We start from the raw sequence: 23,530 nt of genomic DNA on the forward strand, positions 1-23,530 counted from the left end.
CCCACTCAATCTCACTTGGTTTTTTTGCAAACCGTTTAATTTCCCGTTGATACTGCGCTGACCCTTGGTAGAAGTTTGTTAATTTCTTCATTCTTCATTTCCTCTTCTTCTTCTTCTAATAAACTATGGGGCGGTAACAATACTGCGAAGGACTTTATTATAGTTGTTTACATGTTGTAACTTGTAATAAATAATGCAGTATCATTAGCAAATATCACTATTGTTACTCTTTCAGATTTAGAGATATCACTGGTATAAAGTAAAAATAAGATTGGTCTAAAACCACTACTTTGAGCTACACCCAAATAGATGGGATTCATATCTAAATATTAGTCGCTATAGCTTATTCTAAAGTGACAATTATTATAAATTTAGAATGGGCCTAATGCTGGATAGAAAATCTGGCTCATCTAACTGAGTAATTTGTTTGCCAACTTGCATTTGTATTCGAGGCCTTCATACCTTACTTCATCAAGGGAATGTACCATATCTAGAAATAATAGCTGAACAAATTTCCTTTTTCCATCCATCCATGCAATTTATTGAATGGCTTTTGTTTGTTTCTAGATCCTTTTGGCATTTTTAAAACTTCTAGAATAATTTTGATGATTGTGATCATTATTTTTAATTAATACAATTTTACTTGTCATATCCGACTAACATGTTATTTTTTTTAAATATTTTAAAGTCTCCTTTTTACCAAAGAGAGACTGGACTGGATTAATCTAGACTGGACTTATCTGGACTGGACCTACAGTTTAACGTGGGCTCCGAACCACGGTCCTCGGCATTAAGCCAATCGAGTGGCCAGTGACCAATTTAGAGACCGTCCCAGAAGACATCCGGTCTTACCCAGCCTGGATAATGGCGTAATTGAGATAGTTATTTCTTGTCATGACCCAGAAGAATTCGAACCCGCGACTATCCCTACAGTACGAAGATCGTCCTATCGTCTTGATATATAATTTGATTTTACAATAATTTAAAAAGTAACTATATGTCTAGAAAAATTCCCACCAGTTCTTAATTAGCCTCTGATGTAGTAATTGACACCGCTACTTTTTTTCTGTTAAATAGACTTCATGGCACTACAGGAGGTTAAATGGTTTAAATTTGTTACCTGTACAACATCACCTTATTATGTATGTATAATTAATATCTTCTTTAATCTAACCAGTACATTTGCTTATATTTCAATCCAAGTTATTTTATTTTCTATTTAATGTGCCAACAATAAAATAATCACCAAGAATTATAAATCGCAGCTCTTGCTTTTCATGATATGATATATAGCAAAGGTTTTAATATGTGATATTGACAGCTGCTTTATTATATTAATTAAATATAAAATATTAATTGGTGACCGTGGCGTATTCAGCGAAAACATCAGAAATCGATATAAATGATTGACCACGTTTTATATTAATATAATTACCATGTCACTCTATTTGCTACTATTTTCTGTTGTAAAACGGCTGTTAATTTTTTTTTCGTATTGGGACACATGACAGCAGACCCACGCTATAATTTCATTAAACAAATGATAAATATTATGATTTAAATGGATGGAAATTTATAAAGTTTCATTATGGATCGGGAATAATGTCGATAATAATGCGAATACGTGGAAAACTAATTGATATTTATTATACGGCTAAAATTACCAAGCTTCTTGTAATTTTGTCATGTTTTTTATAATCGATTTCAAATATCTATGAAAATCGTACTATTTCCATACCTTAAAATAAGAACCACTAATAGCACTATTGCAAATAATAGGTTGTTCTATATCCACGAGACGGAAACGAATAAAAATATTTATGGTTATAGAATTTTTTCTATTTAACAAATTTTATTAGTGTGCGAGTACGAAATATGTCGATATATGTCAAATTCATTGGAAATCCTAATCGATGTTCGTCAAGGACATGTCATCTCTCCACTCCTTTTGAACATAATAGTGGATTCAATAAGTTACATGATTAGTTTTGAAAATCTTCTTCATGGCAATTCTACGTATTGACTTTACCCGGAACAAAAGTTATTTATACAAAAGAAATGACTTTTGAAATAGTGATATTTTAATTAAAGCCCGCTCAAACACTCGAAATGGGCGTGTGACGTAGATGTTTCGGCCGCACTGGACGGTTTGTATGGGTATAGTTCTCATTTATCCATATATTTTCTGTTTCAATTACTTTTAGTTATGTCTAAAGTTTAATTAACGTTATGTTAAGGTAAATAACACTGTTGATAATGTTTGAGGTTAATCCACTCAATCCATTCGTTTAATGTGTATATGAGCCCTTAATAATGTTTTTATTTTTTCATTTACCAAATTATATACATATATATGTATATATATATATATATATATATATATATATATGTATATATATATATATATATATATATATGTATATGTATATATACATGTGTGCAAGTCAGTCCACAAATTTTGAATGCCAACTAGACAGAAGAAAGGGCTTTAACTGAACTGCTGTTCACTACTGAACGAATATATATTCTTAAAATACATACATGCGATTTTATTAAGTTTTTACTGGTATCTGAGTTGAGGCAAATGGAAGTTTAAAATATTTCAATCAATACTTATATATAGATAAATAATATATAGATAAATATCTTCGCTGATGAGTAATTGAAGTACTGGTACAGTCTTCAGACATCCGTTAACTTAACTCTTTCAAATAAGATAATGAAGTCAAGTTTCTATCAGGTCGTTTAAGAAAGAAACTTATTAAACCTAACTAACAGTTAAGGAGCAAATTCAGACACTCAGATTATAATGGTTTGGACATGTCTATCGAATGAAATATGAACAAATTTCTCATAGACTTCTGTGGCCAAATAAACCTTTAAGGTAGAACAGCTACAAAAAATACAAGGATCAAAATCATAGAAAGCGATCTAAATAATAGGAAACTAGCGAGTTCAATTGCTAATTGTGGCGAGATTTGGTGCAGAATATTAATCAAATATTACTAAGTAAAAATCTTCCCAAATACCTATAGTACTACAGTTTGATGATTCTGATTATGATGAACCACTATATCTGCTTAACTTTGAGTCTAATCTGCTCAGCTTTTGTTTAATATAATGTTTATAACTTTATATGTCAATAACTGTAAAAACTAATGTATGTCAGTATATAATTTTTCTCAACTTCAATACATAGAAATAATACGATGGGGAATCAATATATGAACGGTTAAGAATCACTTGGATGCAAAAGATTTGAAAACACTGAAGAAGGCTGACAACTCGCCCTCAAACTTCTTATGAAAAAATGAATATTCAATCTTCCAAATCGGTGGCGAAAGTTTGTAGAGTACGGAGATGACTACATTGAAAAATGTTAAAAGTTTAGTTTGTGTATACAATTGATCAATAAATTTATTTTACAAAATTGCCGTTTATATTTGATTTCCCCTCGTACAAACTGTAAATATCATACGGTTAATCAGTCGCATTAGTGCAGTGGATGTGGTAACACCACAATGTAGCCTTTTGTCATGATGGTAAATAAAAGTTCCATCCATGGTGGTAAAACAACGCATAAAATCAGTTAACTAATTCTAAAATGCAAAGTTTTTCCTTTTTTGGTCATGTGTACTAAAAAAATATTTCTTCTTTCTTATAAGAGATGATTCGTCCGCATATTAACAGATAAATGCTACAGGTGCTAGTGATAATGAGAATTTATTAACAATCTAATATAATATATTGAAATAATAGCAATTCCTTAAATCAGTACATGTGATAAATCTTTATTTCCCTGGTGGCATCCCTATCTATCCATTCTTTCAATATTGGTAAAAATATCACAATTAATATCAAGAAATGTTTACACTTTTTACTATTGAACAATGTTGGGAAATCTTGAAAACTAAAATTACTTATTTCTTGAAGATTGCGTAAACAGATTTAAGTTTTCGGATATCCACAATAAAGCCATTGCACCCTGCAAAAGGGACTGTTGAGTGGGAGTATATCTACTTTTCAAATGGTACACTATGGTACAGTAAATGATTTTACAAAGATATACTAAAGGATTTTTTATGATCGCTGTGACAACATGCTGCGATATAATCTTAACAAGTTTAATAAGCATGAATCCATTAGCTAGTCCATATATATATATATATATATATATATATATATATATATATATATATATATATGTATGTATGTATGTGTGTCATAAAATTATTTAATAAACAGAGATCCAAAGAAATCATCGGACTATCGATTAATACCCAGGCAAATGCTGGTAATAAATATTATAAATTTTAATTACTTCTTGCATTTGATATGCTTACTACAATTTTAAGTTCATTTTAATTTATGTTACGAATGTATTACTGTTATTATAATGGTCTCGAGTTACGAAACATGCAAAATTAATACGGGATCCGTATATCTAGTAAAGAGCATCTAATTTTCAATCTATTGTATCAATTGTATTGCTTCTACGCTGCTGTGAATTAGTACCTTTTTAACATTTAAGGCGAAATGTTGTATAACTTCGAATATCCATTAGATTTTGGAAGTCATCATTGCAGTTCTTCGATGATTATATAGCGATAAATGTTAGTAATTAGAAAAAGAAATTTTTTACTATCTTTGGATTAGTACTCGGTGTCATGTCTAGTGCAATCCATATTTGCACCCCAGAAGTCGAGATAAGCTTTGTAATTAACTGATAAGAGAATCTCTTTGTTTCTATGTCAAGTTAGAAATATCTTCCGACTATCAGTATAGTTTTTTTAAGTCGGATCCATTCAGCTTTTACTTCAACGTGATTTTTTCCAATTTAACATATTATAACAAATGTAATTAAATTTTTGTCATTTCGCCACAACGCAAGATTTACATGGAGAGATTTCGAAATGTTAAGCTGTATTTCCCGTCTCTAGTCCATTTGTGGTTCTTGTTAACTACCACTTATATTTTTCCTGTAATTCTAGAAAAGAAATATGTGTTTTGACATAATGGCTGTGCCGTCGGCAAATGTTCCAAATACTATTTTTTTTGTTTGTAGACCAAATACAGGACTGGCCCCAAGACACTACCCGACAGAACTCCATTTTAAATGCCTCTTCATACGATACTATGCATTTTCTTATTACAAATTGTCAATAGTTCCGCGGTAACAATCTGCTAATATTATGGCTTAGTCTTAAAAGTCATATCCAGCCATATACCTGTAGTGGTCTAGAAATATAGTGGTCCAGCAGGACAGTATATATTTCCTCAAACGCATTATCAATAACCTCACTGTTACTCTATGCACTTGGTTAATTATTGAGTGGTGATTTTAAAATCTAGAATCGGAAATCTGGTATAACGAGTATAAAATAATTGGTATAAATAATTGTTATCTGGTATACGTGATTTAACATGTTTTAATAATTCAACATGTTCATGTTGTAACACTGGTTTGATGTTTTATTTCATTGCATATTAATAACTTAAAATATCTTGTATCATGATTGTTACATTGTTCCTTTCAACTGCGATTAATTTATTTAATAAAAGTTATTTTTAGGAAATATGCCATGTTTTCTATTGAATGTTTAATACAAAGTTATTATCAATAAGACATAAAAGCGAGTTTTATAGGTCCATATTCTTCGATATTGTTTCCCTTAAATCACAGACAAAGACATGTACCATCCAGGAAATTTATATATATAGTACATAGAATTCCATCTGGTAGTTCGATATTTTAGACCTTCTTTTAATTGTAGAATTTGTCTTCGGAGGCTGTATTTGCAAGATGTGATTTCTTAGCACGTCTAAGGAAGGTTAGAACTTCATAAGAGTTCATTTCTGAAAACGCGACGCCAAAAATCACTACCTTTTTCGTACTCAGTTTATTTTACTCTGTTTTGTGCCGCTCTACCTGATGTTCATCAAAAGGTGAGTTTGTTCATAAGCTATCTCCCTTTATTGTTTTCTAATTATTAGACCTCATCTATTAATTATTTTCATTTTTTTAAATATATTTTAAAGTCTCCTTTTATCAACTATGGGTTTATTTGGACTGGGCCTAAAGTTTAACGTAGGCTCCGAACCACGGTCCTCAGCATTGAGCCTACCGACTGGCGAGTAACCACCTTTAGAAATCATCCCAGAAGACATCCGGTCTTACCCAGTCTTGCCTAGGACAATCACAAACATAAATTTACAACCATGCCCCAGCAGGATTTGCTATCGCAACAGTGGGAGGAGCGTCCTATCGCCTTTGCCACTGCGCCACCAAGCTAGCTATTTACTATTTGTTATTCTCTATTTATTGTCTTCTACTTATTTATCTGGTATATTCTCTGTCATTATTTCTTCTAATCGTTGTATATTCCCCAAAATGTTTAAATTATGATAAATCAAAGATTTTACATGGTTGCAATTGTAAATATAAATTATAACTATTTTATGAACTAGAAACTAACGTCAAAGTGGCCAAAGTAGTTATGATCTATGGATAAATCGAAGCATACATAAACGCCACCAAATGTTGTTCCTGCCGGCTTTTGGTGATAGCATTTCTAGCGTGTTTGCATCTGGCTTTTTCCCTTGTACGCATTGCACGTTCGTTATAGCTGAAGCTGGAGAAGTGATTGCACAATATCAACAGAGTATTGCTTATTTATTTATTTGATTTTTTTGGCTTATTTTATTGCTAGGACATAAGCTGGTACGTCGTGCATGACCTTCCATTCGTACTGTTTGCACATGTCATACTTCATCCTAACAGTTGATCATTGCTATCAATTATCGCTATTATCGATTATACGTTTTTTTTGGCTATATATTGTAATTATGGTTCTGAAGCATATATAAACATCATCAAATGTGGTTCCTGTCGGCTCTTGGTGACAGTATATCTATAGTGTTTACCTCCGGCTTTTTCCATTGTACGCATTGCACGTTCATCATAGTTGGACATTATGTCCTTATTTCGTGTGTTAGCGTGCTCGGCCCACCATATGGACATTCTACTGTCCGTTCGAATGGTGACTGGTCCCGGTAGGCTTCTGTTCCGAACCAGTTCTATGGCAGATTCGTCTTTTATCCTTAGACTTATCTCTTCCTGGGCGTTTGTTCCTGTCCGAATCACAATTCCTATGCCTGCTTTTCCTTCTTTGGCACTAGCGTCTGTCCATATATTTGTGTTTCCGACGCTATTTGTCCGATTTTCCCACGGTTCCTCCCATGGCCATGGCAATTTCTTTGGTTCTAGTCCTTTTGGCCCATTGGGGTATCCGTATTTTTCAGCAGCCCACCCCTGGATCTCGGCTTCCAGGTATAGGGGTGGTGTTCCAGCTATTACCTGCAGAGCATCGTTCGATGTGGTTCGATAGGCGCCTGTGATTGCTAACAGTGCAGTTCTTTGTGCTGCTGCTAGCGCTGTCCTAGCCCTTCCCATCGAGGCCCTGTATCCCCATATTTCTGCGCCATATGCTGCATATAATACTGCGGGTTTTATAACCCTGTCGTATATTTGACGCATGACCTCTGGTGCCCTAGGGTTGCTTCTTCTGCGCAGTGTTCCCCAGAGCCGGCACATCACCTTTTCAGTTTTTTTCCTCAACAGCTGTATATGTTGTATATACTGCTGTTTCCTGTCAATTGTCACACCCAGGTACTTTATTGTATCTTTGACCTGGATGATGTCTTCGCCCAGTTTGACCGTCGGTGGTCTGCTGTTTTTCTTACTCCAGAAACAGCAAGCCTCGGTCTTTTCCTTGTTATATTCTGCTCCTGCCCCGTAGGCCCATTTTTGGCAATTTTCCCAACAGTTGTTCCAAGCAAGGTCCAGCCTGTTTCTGATGTATTTATTGCTGAGAGCAATCACCTGGTCGTCCGCGAATGCCTGAATTCTCATTCCACAGTCCCCTACTTCCAATTCAGAGACTTTGCGGAACCAGCTGTTCATGCCCAGCAGCCATAGCGTTGGCCCTAAGCTTGACCCTTGCGGACATCCCTTGTTAATTTCCATTGCCACCTGGTTGCTGATTATTTTCCTTCCCGTCAAGAAGCTGGCTATTGATCTTGCCATTTTCTTATTTATTCTGCTTCTTCGGAGTTCTTCCAGTACCAGTGTGTACAGGGAGTGCATAACAGCAACAGAGTTGCTTATTTATTTATTTACATATTTATATTAAAAGATTATTATTAAAATTAACGATTTTAGTTTTACCCTAGCGAGTACTACTAACCCTACTGGCAGTCTCGTGCGTCTGCTTCCCTTAGTCTTATTGCACGTCCATTAATGTTAGTGTTAACCTCTAAACTAGTACGTCGTGCGTTACCTTCCCTTCGTACCGTGTGCATATGTCATACTTCATCGTAGCATAGTTTATCATTGCTATCAGTTACCGTCATTGTCTGTTTTCTGTTATGATTTTCTGCAATGTTATTGACTACTATGGAATAAGATTATTATTAACCATCCTGGTTACTCCATTACTGCTACTGATTATTTTTTCTTATCTCATCTGTCATTGAAATTATCGATACCATCCATCATCAGTACTTGTCGGTACTTTTATTTATCGATAATATTATTTTCATCAGTACTATGATCCGCCAGCATAATGAATTACCTGTATTCTTAGCTGCTAGTATTTTAACTGTCAGAACTGTTATATTTCAATATTGTCTCACATTAGAAGTATCTATCGTAATAATCACCGATCCCTGATATATTTCAAGTATAATTTAATTTCACCCTTGTCATTGAATATTAGTTGCTCGAGTACGTTTTCATTATGTTTTCAGAACTATCAACCTCGCAAGTAATTGTTATATCATTTATTTTGAGCTATGTTTTTATTTATTTAAGATGTTGAATTGTTTTATATTTTGTTATTAAATACAAAGATAAGTTCAAATAATAAGAGGAGACATAACTTTATCGTTTCTCTGATCATTAGATAAAACGTAACTGTCCCAATCTTAATTTCTCCGAGTATCCATCCGGATCGAAATAAAACCACGAAAATACCAATAAAACAACCACGGTATAAATATGAAACCGAAATGACTAGCGCGTGCTCTGACTAAGGATTTTCGAAGTGATACCGATAAATTACACACGAATGCGCCATACGACCGCCCGAGAAATCCGGCAACGTTCGACGTTATCGGCCTGTACGTCGCCCGTTCGATCGTGGACGGCACTGGTCCCGTCGGTATGTTTCGCGAATCGCTCGCGTGACGTCACCGCGACCACGTGTTGTTCGCTACAATTCTGCGTTGCGGACATGCGCCACGCAGTTGAAATGCGGATGGCGTCGTCGGCGATATCGGGCGGGCGGACCTACTATACCGACCCGCGACCGTGAAAGATGTAGGGTAAACTTGAACTTGACGAAATTGTATCCACTGCGTTTGGTAACTGGTAATTATTCTAAAAATAATTTCGATTTTTGCGAGGTAATTACATTTATTTATATTTAAAAAATTGCTTAATTTTAAGTGTACGTTTAATGTATTAGACCATTTAACTATGTTTGTAATATTGGTGACCTGGGAAAAGAGTTATGACTTGAGACAATGTAAAATATCGCATTGTATTGAATATCTGCCGAAGCTAAGCGAAAATAAGGAGGGCACCAATCAAACAGAAAACATGTCTCTAGCAAAAAGGATCATCCGTTCATTGTCGAGTGTTACAGATAATGGGGTTTCGGGTACCGGAACTAAACGAAGCGTGTTGGAAGTTAGACCTGGTAGAGGACCTCTTATAACCATAAACTTCAAGAAGGTCCGAGATCGTGAAATTTTCGAGCATTCCTTAAAAACCCATAACGCACGTGTTTCAGTGGCGTGAGAAGTTCCTAGCTGGAAGAGTATTTCCCTCTTTCGAAAGTCTGAACGAATAGATGTGCAGAAAAGAGTTTTTTGAACCGATCTTCTCAGCCACCACCAAAAACCGGATGGAGAAGCTTCAGCGATGAAACACGTATAGATAATGAAGAATGAGAATCAGAATTAACAAGACCAGAAACAGTTTTATAATTACAGAATAAATCAAGGAATATGAATTAAAAACCAGTCAAAAGTGTCAAACTTTAATTAGAATTAAGAAGAAGAAGTATCGATAATGGAACTCAAGAATCAAGAACAGTAGTATTTTATATAATCTATTCAAGGTTTTTTTTGTATATACGTCATCAATAGGTTTAATATGTTGCCTGCCGACATTTGTAAAATCGTTTTAGAATCAGACAATATTTTCCTTCTCATTTTTTTGCAAAATTCTTGAAAGAAATGGTGGTAAGAGGTTACTCTGACCTATAAACTATTGTGGCTGTATAATTAACTGTAGTTTTTAGATGTACTATAATGTTAAAATAAATTATATTTGATAACATTTTTGTTCAATTATTTTATTTAGATTAGAATTTTTTTGTATATCAAAACCAAACTGAACTAAAACTCAGAGTTTATGCGGCAACATTACGACATTTTGATATCACAAATTTAGATGACGTATGAACAAAATAACTTGAATAGACTATATGTCGTGTGTTATAATTATCCCTTGGGTCTGATAACGAAATCAGTGTTATCCTAAACCAGACAGACGATTTAATAAGTAGATTCCATCCACTTCTTAATTACTTCACCATTACGTATCAATATAACTTCTTTCATTTTATATATTTTGATATTTTTCATTAACAACTCAATGTTCATATATTTGTTTAATGATTTTAAGATGATTGATATAGCATATTTTAGTATTGTATTAAGCCTATACATTAGTGTCAAAGATTTCCTTTAAATATGAAACTTTATTATGAAATATCGGTAAAATGTATTTTATTTAAAGTATTGTCCATTGACAGCCTCTATTTTTTCCCATCTTTCAGGTGATTTACGGATTCCATCTCAAAATATCTTTAGTATTTCCACAAAATTGAAGCGCTGCAGACACGTCACGATTAATATATCGGAACAAACAGAAAACAGAAACAGTAAGGTCTGGAGAATACATCGGCTGGGATACACTTCTCATGTTAATGTGTTCTAGTATTTTTCATTCTCAACATGTGATTGAGCATTGTCATGTTGAAAAATAACGTTGCTATGTCTTTAATCGTATTCCGGCTTCTATTCGCGCAGTGCCTTGTTCAAACACATCATTTGTAGTCGATAGCGATCTCCATTGATGGTTTCTCCGAAATATTTTCAAATCCTCGTCTTCAAAATGTTTTGGCCAGAACGTTTTTTGTCTTCGTTGTCAAAACCACCGCTTTTATAACGTCAAACACATTATTCACATGTTGAAATCGATTGAGCATGGTTACCATAAGCTTCACAAAACATTCGATGACATTCAGGTGTGTTTTAAAAAGCAAGACTCCCAGTACAAATTCAGATATTTTCAACGCACTGAAAACATGTTTTGTTCACACTTCTACGAAATTATTCATACTGAAAAGTGGAACCTGTTAGTCAAGCTTCCACATGAAGTTGATTACTAATGTCCCCGATGTGATTTAATACACAATAAGACCATGTAAACCCTTTAAAATTAATTAGGCCTTAAAATGAATATAAGCCTGATACGCAACTGATACTGATACGTTAAAAATATGTCAGTATTATATATTATTTGTTCTTAGGTTATGTAAGACGGTATTCTGAATTGAAGATAGTAGAAGCACACATTTTGGGCATTATAGATTTAAACGGAATAATAAAAATATATAAAAACTTCCTATAAAAACATATTCTTTATCACTAAAAATTCCTCACAGCCTCTACCAAGGCTCTATATTTCGCCAAGGTTTTGTATTGAAAAACAATATATATTACTTATTTTTAAAGAATAGTTCTTATTTCTTGCACAATTTGACAAAAAATGATGTGTCAAGAATAGTAAGCACTGTAGAATAGAAGAAATAAATAAGAAAATACTCGGAATAAATAATAATGATGAGTAGGAGTGGAGTAATTTTAAATAAGCAGTATAAAAACAGAAGCGCATATGAATAAACAATCATGGAATTAAGTGACAAACAATAAAATTTACTGGTTTAAACATTTAAGAGATATTTTTAATTAATCATTAATCTAAACATATGTGAAAACCGATGATGATGCTACTCCATCATATTCCATAATTTAGTTTCAATTGTCTAGAATGACGATTTTGTTCACTATTTTCAAATAGTTGTTTGTCAGACAAAAAAAGAATAGTTTTTTTATAACTTATTGTAACTGTAACTGACGAGAGAGAGAGAATGTGGAGCAAATTTTCCTAAGCAGTCATATATATCTCTAAAATTATGTAATTAAGTTTCAGTTGGATAACATACTAATTGTTCTATAGAACAAAAGAAAATAGGAAACTTATACGATTCCTGTGACGAAAATATCTCAAAGTCGATTAAATAAAGATGTAATCCGCTAGAAAATTAAATCGAGAAATTTCCAAGCTCAATGGACACCCAGGGAATTGTATGGTCGCCTATCACATATCGTCAATTTGTTCTAAGCCTAAAATTGTCTGAACGAATTTCAGATCACACCCGGTTTCATCGAGCAGGGTAAGTTTATTATTATTTCCGTACTAAAATGTCAAATTTATATATAATACTGTAGAAACTATCATTTATCGTAACAACAAAGGAAAGTTAGCGTTAGGTAATGCGTTTCATTATTTCTAGTGGAGTGCTGCAAAACAGTGTGTAAAAGTTGTTAAATGATAATAAATACGGATATATTCGCGGTATTGCAAAAAAGTTCCGGCCTTCGGAGAGTATAGAAGGGTGGCGAAGTCCGCGGCTAACCTGCGCTGCGTTGTCCTGACTAGTACGGCGGCAACGCGATTCAAAGTGCTCCACCTAACCTTTAATTTTTTGCGGGTAGCCCCAATGGAAACCCCGGTCCAACAATCCTCACCGCGTGCAGTCCAGAAGGCGAAAAATATGTGCCGATTCACCCGCGAATTGGATAAAAAACTCATCGAATTGGTATCGCAGAACGAAGTTCTCTACGACACCAACCATAAAAATTACAAAGATCTGAACGTGCGTGACGACGTATGGTTAGCTATATCAACTATGGTGGGCAAGAGCGGTGAGTAATGAGCCTGGCGACGTTGCCATATGGTTACATAAATCTTGACATTATTAACAAATATATTTTCTATATCACCAGTTTGCAAAGGAAATGAATATGAACATAATAGGAACTAAATAATGTTTATACTTAAGTTATATTCTTCAATAGTGTGCAGAATGTTTTAGGATGCTATAAATATATGGATAAGATCTGGTTTGGGTGATTTTTGTATGCTACGGTACAATAACCGCAATCTCAACACTGAATCTCACACAGGACATTGAAAAACTGATTATTTAATGACAGTTGAAGATATTTTATAGTAGCGACAAGAGTTTTGAAATAATCATTGAACACATGCCCCGGGCTAAAATATTGTAATCAGAAAAATATTGATTTATAATAATACTACAATATAGAAAGGTTATTATAAATACATTTATTTTAAAATTGAATGTGGGATTACTAAGATTTATTAAGATTAAAATTATCGCTATGTTAAATCAATCATCTATCAGAAGCGTTACGAAACATTGACGTCACTTACCGTTTCCAAATCGTCATTTCCGCATTCCAACATTTTATTTGAATTATTTATCTTATATTTCAGTTAAAAATTCGATCTTATGCAACCAACGGAAAAATAAATATTGAGGCAAATGACCTAAATTTGCCCACTATCGATTCATCGATAATGACTACTGTGTAAATGAAATAATAATTTTAAAAAGAATACTAGAACTTGAAGTGGGTGAATATTCATGATATATTAAGCATGAAATGTAGTAGAGTATCGAAATACATTAAATAAAAATATTATCAGCATAACACTTAACTCTAAAGAGTACCCAATAATAACATAATCGCCACTTGGGCGCCGTCAGGATAATATTATTGAAATCAATTGCTCTATATTTGCTGAGACAAATCAAAATTGGCAAACATGCTGAAAAATTCTATGATGATAATTTTAAGATACAGATACAAATATGTTTGACAGGGCTGTCAAATTATTAATTTTACATAGTTGATAGTAACTTCAACAAAAAAAAGTTTTAAATTATATAAATTTAATGATGGATGTATGATTTTCTTAAACGTTTAATATCTCTGTGAAAGAAAAACTGTATCCAAAAAGCATTATAACAGCTCTATATTGTATCAAATTATCTTATAATATATGTTAGATCTCTACTTAGTTTATTTTACTTTACTTAGCTTCAGTGACAACATTAGATTCATACAAAGTCTGTACATAAGTATTGTTCTAACTGCTTGACATTTCTGTTTGCCACATATACAAGGTTGTAAAAACTTATATTATATATATATATATATATATATATATATATATATATATATATATATATATATATATATATATATAAGTAAGTAAGTTTATTATTATTTCCGTACTGAAATTTACATTTAATACTGTAGAAACTGTCATTTATCGTAACAACAAAGGAAAGTTAGAGGAATATATATATATATATATATATATATATATATATATATATATATATATTGTTCAGAAGAAATCAGATATGTGATATTGGCTTTTTGTAATCTAACAATAATTAATATTTTTCTTTGTATTCTGCGAATATATTATATCATAATATTCTGCTATTATGAGAATATATGGTCAGTAGTGAATAGCAGTGAATGCTCAGTGAATTTAGTTAGAAACCCACTTTCTTCTGACTAATTCGAATCTTGTGGAGACATATACTGACTTCATGCACACTTGTGCATCTAAATCAGTCACATTATATTAAATAAAAATTATTAGGAACTCACATACACAATAAACAAAACAAATGAGGCCTAACCTAAAATGTAATCAACAGTGTTATTTAGCTCTATATTACGTTAATTGAAATTGAGACATAATTAAAGGTACTTAAAACAGCAAATATATTAGAACGAATTTATGTGAATAAATTAGCGATGTTCAAACTATAGTGGCAGGTTCCCGCCTTACAAGATTTTTCTGCCTTGGAACGAAAATAGACAAGGGGGTAAAATACACAGTTAATAAATAGTAAATAGTTAATAAATAGTATAGTAAATACACATCTGGAGTTTTTCGCGACGTATAATTATAGCACAAAATTATGAAAATAATATATAAATGAGACCTGTGTCCATATAACCCATCCGGTGCGACCAAACCAATTGTCATAAAGTAGTTTTTAAAAAATAGTCATCTAGCCTATTGTTTAAAGTTTTAGGGTGAATTTATTAACTCGTATCAGTAGATTTCTTGTACAGTACTTTGGGAGAGTAGCAGTATGAAGGTTTTATAAATCCTTTTTATTTTTTATCTAATGAAATCACCGAAAGCAATTTAACATTTTTTTCGGAAATACATGGTATGCTACTGTGATCAAAAAATAATAAGACTTAGAAAGAAATAAAATATAAACGGCTTAATTATTTTTCCAAATATATTTCGTAAATTTCAAAGTCCCCCTACTTGGTTGCAAAGTATTTTTGACAAAGTTTTTTTTACTTAAATTTTTTGGACTAATACGATGTTAGAAGGAGGTAAAAACAAGTGTTATCGGTCCATCATTAGGACCTTTTGAGATGACGGGTTTTCCAATACAAATTGTTATTTTTCCAAAACATGGGCATACGCTCGCAGTATTAGATGTATTAGAAAAAATTAATTTAATACAAAGTTGATTAGAATTTTTTTTAAGTCCAAAAATAATCGGAATAAATAAATCTAAATAAATCTCATGAGTAGAAATAGAGTAATTTTCCCTTTTACTCGTTCGCATATATGTTTTCGCATGTCATTTTTGTACATCGGAAATCTTGATTAAATATATCTTCAAGCGACATTTTCTTCAAACATTTAGCTCAAACGCATCAGTTATAATGGATAGAGTCTCCTGAAGGAAAGGTTCAACTTCAATTTTAGCTGCTCTGCCATATTCGATAGTTTAGACATTTAATAGCTGTTTTATTATATTTTTGACATTCATTATCTTTCCTATTTCATTTTAAGAATTTCGCTGTCAAAATTCATTTATTCAAGCTTATGTGAAAACTTCGAAAAAATGGTCGTGCTGCTCCATATTCTATACTTTAATTTCAACTATTTAAAAATATTTTCAAAGAGCTTCAAGCTTCAAAGCTTCAGCCGATAAGTTTGAATGTAATGAATTGGCAATATTATTGGATGTACTATGGATTACTTAATTCGATAAAATCGATCAAGAAACTGTTTTGGTTTGAAAAGAACCAAAAGGAAAAATTTTTACCATATGAATTGTTTAGATTGAAAAAGGACAGTTATCTATGGCTTATGGTAACTGTCACTGCCGAATCTATCTGTAAAATTATTTAATTGAGGTTGAGTTGGACAACGTACTGTTTGCACTATAGGACAAAAGAAAATAGGATACTTATACTATTCTTTTAACGAAAATATCTTAGAGTCGTTAAAAAAAATGGTAATCAGCTAGGAAATGAAATCCAGAATTTCCAAGTTCAATGGACACCCAGGGAATTCTATAGTTACCTATCACATATCGTCACTTTGTTCTAAAGCCAACATTTTTCCGTAGTAATATGTCGTTTTTTCATATAATACTGTTACCAATTATCATTTACGAAGAACCGCTATAAAGAGAAATATTGCTAATTTCATTATTTACAGTGCAGGACTGCAAAACAAGGTGGCGCAGCCTACGAGACCTATACCACCGTAAAAAGAAAGACCTAAAGATGGGAAAGAAAATCAGGACTGCATGGGAATATATGGATAACATGGATTTTATGGAGGGCTTTACCACTGAGAGGAGGTAAGTTGCTTTGCCATTAAATCAACTAGATATGAAACACATTTTATCATCTATTAATTAATTCCTAAAAGAAACAACATTCATCCATTTTATAAGCACCCCAGGATTTTCAAATAAACTATTGTTTACTTTAATAGAACGTCTTGAAAATTAGTGAGTCCATCATTTATCTACTTAACAGATAAGGTAGGGAAAAAGTCCCGCTACCATTTTGATTGCGCGCCATATTGGTTATGTGACGTTTAGTTTAGTTTCGCTTTAACCATTGTGTTGAATAGACGTCCAAATTTTATTATGGATAAATATACGCCACAAGAACGAGCAGAAATATGTCTGGTGAAATTGAAGATTTTTTGTCTAAATTGCTAATGAGCCATGGCGCCCATTTTCTTCTCAGTGGCCACGTCAATAAACAGAACAATCGATTTTGAGGAACACAGAATCCTCAATTACTTCATGAAACATCATTGCATCCACTAAAACAATTGTATGGTGTGGTATTCATGCTGGAAACATAATGATGTTTCCAATTCATTTTCAATGGATCCCTTTTTTTTAAAAATGACCAAGGTGTTGCAGTTACTGTTGCTGCTGAACGGTACCAAGACATGATTCGAAATTTTCTTGTGCCTGAAATGGAAGAGCAAGGACTAGAGGACATGTGGTTTCAGCAAGATGGGGCCACAGCACACACAGCTCGTTCAACAATTCAATTATTCAATGACTTTTTCCACGAAGACTAATTTTGCGAAGTGGCGATTTAGCATGGCCAGCCAGATCTCCGGATTTAACAGCTTATTAGACTATTTACTATTACTTATTATTTTATTAAACTTTTTCTTATGGGGTTCCCAAACGATTCAACATCTTAAAGACAATAATCGTCACGAAATTGAAGAAATTCAGCCTCAGTTGTTGCTGGATGTCATGAAAAATGCCTTTAAAAAGAGCCGAAATTTTCATAGCGAATCGCGGTCACCAATTAGCCGATAAAATGGTAGCGGGACTTTTGTCCCACGTTGTATTTTACTTCTTTGTTCATTCTATCTATTAAATATATAGCATTTAAATTTCAGACAAATTCTGGATGAAGACGAGGAAGTATCTGACGAAGAAGGAAACTTTAAGATTGAGATCAAAGAAGAGTTTGATAACAGCATGCCGGCTTGTAGTTTTTCTCGGCAAGAAGAAATGGTCTCTCCTCCAAAAAGGCAAAGAGCAGATGATTCTCACTGCAACAATTGTGACAACACAGCCAGTCTCGATCTACTGAAAGAGGTGCGAGAACTAACCAACCTACGCAACAATCCCATACGTAGTTTTTTCGATTGTATGGCCATGACAGTCATGCGATTTCCCGCAGCACAAGCTGCCGAGGTAAAACTCAAAATATGTCAAATTGTTACCGAGATGGAGTGTAAAATTTCAGAAGAGACCGGTAACTATCCCGAGGAATTCCAGCAGTTCAACTAATTTTCACTCACCCTCACTTACTAGATACTAAATCTGGTTAAAATCGGGGATCACAGGTGGTAAATTCCGTCGCTTTTTCTGGTCGTGCAAGCTCACCATAAAATTACAAACTACTTAAAATTAATGTTACGTATACGGAAATGTATTAAATTGTGTTAGGAATGTGATAAAAAATGAAGTTGGCAACAATCGTATTGGTTAAATTGATGTGATAAAAGGAAATGTTGGTGATACTATTATTGTTAATGTCGATATCAAAAGTTGAAATTTATCTTTAGAGAGATTAAATTATTGAATTGATTATTTTGTTATTAAAAACGTCTACATGGGACGCTAACCATTTACTTTTAAATTTTTGGAAAATAAATGATTTTTAGATAATGATAGAACAACTTACTTTATCCTATCACCTAAACTCCCAAACTTATAGTTCACTGGAAAAAATGGAAATTTCCGGAAATGAAAACAGATATTTCACTTAACTTCAATCCATTTATTTTAACAATAATTGAATATATGAATCTACACGACCCGCTTATTATTTTCGTTTCATTTGTTGAGAATCAAAAATAATAAAAATATTCTGTCATGTAATTTTTCGATATCTTAATAACTGTTAAAGTATTTCATGGAAAATGTGAGTGAAAGATCGATAAAAGCGAATGGCAGCCTGGATAGATTTAATTAGGTAAGTCCCAGGTGTACCGGAAAGTCATTACCCTTTTTAGAAAAAAAAACTATAATTTTCAATAAAATGAAAAAATTCTATTATCCAACGCATCTTTTGGGTAATTTATAGATGCCACCCAAAAAGAATATTGATTGATCATTGTCATTGATCTAGCCATTTTCTAACTTCTTCGAGATTGGCGGTGTTGCTATGCAAGCGCGTTTCCCATTGATGCGAAAAGTTGATAGTCGGACGGAGTAAGGTCTGGAGACTAGAGTCCATTCAAGTGCTTTCAACGGTTCCGGTTTTGCTTTATGAGATGGCGCGTAATCGTGCTATAAAATGACTTTACCGTGTCTGCAGGCCCATTCTGGACGTTTTTCAATAAATGCATGGTTTAAAATTGATTATTTGTTGTCGATGGCGATCGCTATTAACTGTTTCACAAGGTTTCAATAGTTCGAAATACACCACGTCACTCTGGTCCTACCAAACACAGAATATTGTCTTGCAATCAAGACGATTTGGTCTTGGAGTCGATCAGTCTGCTTCGCCGGATGGTGACCGTGGTTTGTTGTACTTAGGGTTTTCAAGGTAAATCCACTTAAAACCACTTCATCGTCCGTTACTATTCGATGCATAAATGAGTTCCGGTCATACCTTTGAAGCAGCATTTCACAGACGATTTTTCGATTTTCTATTCATCTTTGTCATTCAATTGATGTGGCACTAACCTTCCCATCTTCTGTATTTTTCCCAATGCTCGTAATCGGCCATTAACCTACATTTAAAGCTTCTGTCAATTGTTTTTGTTTTTGGGTTGGTTCAACATACATTGCAGCAGCTCTTGCAGTTTCGCATCCTCAAACTTTTTCGACCTACCAACGTTCTTTGTCTTGCACATCGAAATCACCACTTTAGAATTTTCGAAACTACGCCTCACACATTTTTAAGGTTACAGCAGGCTGACCGTACGTTTCTGCCAGCAAACGATGACTTTCAACGGCTTTTCTCTTTTGATTAAATGCAATGCACGTTTTCAGTCACAAAAGTTGACATTTTGAAAGTAGAACTTTGCTATAGGTTATTTTCATTTTAGGTAGAAATTGTTTTTTTCAATCGACCCTCAAAATTTAACAGGCTAATTAGAAATCCTTCGAAAACCTATATCATATCAACTAAATGGCATATGTTAGCTTTATTTTATTAAATTAATATTGTTTTCAATAAACCAACTGAATTCTAACAATAATAACTAATTAATAATAAAAACTATTTATTTTATGGGAAAAAGAATCGTCTTGTTGAACGGCTATACGCAACGATTAGCTACAGATTTAAATCTATTTGAACGTAAACTTCCTATGTTTGAAAAACTGTCTCAGTTTTCGAATACACATTGTTCGTAGTCGATAGTCATATATATATTGCCCTATATTGATAAAATGGCCATTAGTACCTAATTAAAGCTTCAAACTTGATTAAAATCAAAAGAAATGTCCAAATATAGCATTCTTCGACTTTCGCAATCTTTTAAAAAAATGTTCATGCATTTGAAATATGTTTTTAACCGCCACTGTACATGATACCAGTGTCCATCGTCGAAATTCAGGACATCTGCCAGCACAGGCGCTGAGAGTATATCCATACGAATTTCATTAAAAAAACAGGGCAAAATGCACCTGTACAAAGGTATCATCCGTCTGTCATACCGTAGCTTTTCGTTTTAAAAGAGCACGGACCAGTCCATGGAACATATTTCATTCGTTATAACAGGTGGTGCGTATTACAAACTCGGTTTCGCTCTTTTGTCTCCGAATTACCTGATGATGATGTTCACTCCATTCGTTCGACTTTCGAATGTTTGAAATCTCACACCACTTAGCTTTCATACATTTTCATTTGAGGAGAGCCTTAGGTCATGACATTCATCATTGTAACTTATTAGTTTTATTAATATTTGTTAGTTTTAATAGTACAATTACTTAAATTTAGTGCCATTTTTTTCTACTGCATTAGCAGGCATATTAATCAACTTTTTCTGTCAAATACATTTTACCACACAACTACTCAATATTAAATGGTTCAACTCTACTATAGTGGGGTCTTTTCTGACGTCTTATTGCATATATCTTAATTTCCTCAATAATAATACAGTGTGACGCAAGTTTTGATGATATGGTCGGCTAACACTTCACGTTCCTAGTAATAATATGAATACTGTTTATGCTTAAAAGCTGCATTACCCCACAATGGCAGCCGAAATCCTACTGCTTATTTACTTGAAGAACCTATTGCTTAATTAGTGAGTTTAAAATAAACGTATGAAATATGAACCTCTTATTCCACAATAAAATGTGATTCTTCCACTCTTATATATAAAAATTTAATAAAAAATATTGTCAAGGCCATGGATATAAATGGTAAAGGATTTTTGTATTTAAAAATTTTTTTTCTCTAAATTAAGTGATGATAAACTAAAAGAACGCATTTTTATTGGCCTACAAATAAGAAAATCTTACCACGAAAGAGTTGGCGGCTTGGTGATCTCTAAAGAAAGTAATTCATAGATTTTTAGGCTTTATCTTAAAGCTGAAAATGCCGAATTTTGTAAATCACTTGATACCAATATTTTAAAGTATGGGGTACGGAATGTCTTTAAAAATTAATTTATTTTATTCCTATTTCGAAAAGCAACCAAGCGGTTATAAGACCTCTTGGTATCACTCCTATAAGAAACAACAATGGACGATGGATCAGTAAAATGAAGTGGCAAAAGTCTTTATAAAACCTCTAGTTATAAAAAATATGTATTGCTAACCAAAAAGAAACCAGACAGGCCATAATTAATAGTGATAACTTAACATTCGAAAATATAACAACAGTTACCACAAAGGAATTAACTAAGGAGATTAAAACAAATGTAAACTCAAAGAAAGTATCATGACTGAACAAAGGTGATTAGCAATGGATATAACAAGAGTTACCACAAAGATATCATTTAATGTTTTTTGGAGATAAACAAATATTCCCTACAATTAGGTTTAAAGAGACAAACTTTCGAAAAAGTTTTTAACATAAACTAAACAAAATTATTCTAATTTTTTTTTACTTACTTATTACATTGTTATTAGTCGTTGCCGACTAACCTACAATTTGTCTTTACATTAAATTAAACCTAGGTATATATCGGTCCATCCGGTATAGGAGGAGGACCCATCGGCGCTATCTTAGTCTCTGGTGTAATAATATTTATATATTAACACTACTGTTCTAATAAATACACCTATTACACTACACAGAATCGACTGGTTTCGTTCTCTTGAGTTTGTGTCCTATTCTGGTGTTATCCAAGAGTTGTATTACTTCGATATCAACATAAGATTGATCGATTGATTTCCTGTGTGACATTGATATGTGAAGGTGTTTATGAAAGTAATTAGTCCTGTAGTATCTCGGTGCACCTACAATACTTCTCAATACTTGTAATGTATGTATATTAGTTTTTCTATATTTTAACTCCAGTTCTTTGCTTGTCTGTCTTGTTCCTTCAGACGAAGTGTTGCATTGAGATTCATTCCAAGATACCTAGCGTTGTTACTATGTGGAATTATATTATTTTTTATTGTTATTGGTGCTTGCGCCCTCTCATCGTACGTGATGTACACATGTACAGATTTTTTAATTTTCGTTAATTATTATGTTCCTGGTCTGGATATAATTATTTATATTGTCACTAACCCGTTGTAATTCTTCTAAAGTTATCTGCGGAGATATTACATACTATATCTACAACATATTCTTCATAATTTAACAGGAATATAAATATTCTGAATTAAAATATATACGAGCAATATACATATATCATATCACATCTATAATGGCTATATATCTAAATTGAAAGGATTTACAAATGATACAAACCAGGAAGCATAATATACTCTATCAAACAATGGCGAATAAAACTAAATGAGCTTATATCTGAAGAAAGTATGCCAGAAAATACGAAATCAGGCTACATATCCATGATAATCCAGAGGGTTTCGGTTACTTAATGGATAAAATTTTGTTCGTGGGTTAGAAAAGAGAGAACAGAACTGTAACTCTTCCTTGGATCAACTATAGTGAATAGAAACTCATTTAAAAAAATTTAGAAACAAATTTAAGGTTAGATTAGGAGAGGAAAAAATTAATTAAAAATAAAACATGCTGCAATACTATTTGAAATATTCAAAAAATAATATAATTAAGTGTTTATTACGACATTAGAGAGAAGCTAAGAAACTAAGGAATTGTTGATTATGAATATATCGGTTCTCTATGTTATGTAAATATAGCTTATTCAAAGTTATTTTGTACATATGTCACCTAAATTTGTTACATCAAAACGTCGCAATGTTGCCACCTCTATTCTGAGTTTTAATTCTTTTGGGCTTTGGTATACAAGAAAGTTGTAATT

General features: G+C 32.9%; 1 protein-coding gene across 2 annotated transcripts; it reads left to right on the forward strand.

The window, feature by feature from the left end:
• Positions 1–12,839: 12,839 nt before the first annotated feature.
• Positions 12,840–18,583, forward strand: LOC143195493 (uncharacterized). 2 transcript variants are annotated; one of them, XM_076402712.1, is made up of 4 exons: positions 12,840–13,122; positions 16,784–16,928; positions 18,005–18,305; positions 18,358–18,583. In XM_076402712.1, the coding sequence occupies exons 1-4, from the start codon at positions 12,918–12,920 to the stop codon at positions 18,430–18,432; spliced, it is 726 nt and encodes a 241-aa protein (XP_076258827.1). In that variant the 5' UTR covers positions 12,840–12,917; the 3' UTR covers positions 18,433–18,583. The 2 variants fall into 2 exon arrangements, with proteins under 2 accessions (XP_076258827.1, XP_076258826.1); XM_076402711.1 differs by having other exon boundaries at positions 18,005–18,545.
• Positions 18,584–23,530: the final 4,947 nt, after the last annotated feature.

This window comes from Rhynchophorus ferrugineus, unplaced genomic scaffold (assembly GCF_030347505.1).
Source record: "Rhynchophorus ferrugineus isolate W39M unplaced genomic scaffold, kcgeb_rfMv2 rfM4, whole genome shotgun sequence".
Lineage (NCBI taxonomy): Eukaryota > Metazoa > Arthropoda > Insecta > Coleoptera > Curculionidae > Rhynchophorus > Rhynchophorus ferrugineus.

Coding starts and splice junctions, on each gene's coding strand:
- LOC143195493 (XM_076402711.1), top strand. CDS start 12,918: ATGGAAACCCCGGTCCAACAATCCTCACCGCGTGCAGTCCAGAAGGCG. Junction 13,123..16,783: donor AACTATGGTGGGCAAGAGCG/GTGAGTAATGAG, acceptor CATTATTTACAG/TGCAGGACTGCAAAACAAGG. Junction 16,929..18,004: donor GGCTTTACCACTGAGAGGAG/GTAAGTTGCTTT, acceptor TTTAAATTTCAG/ACAAATTCTGGATGAAGACG.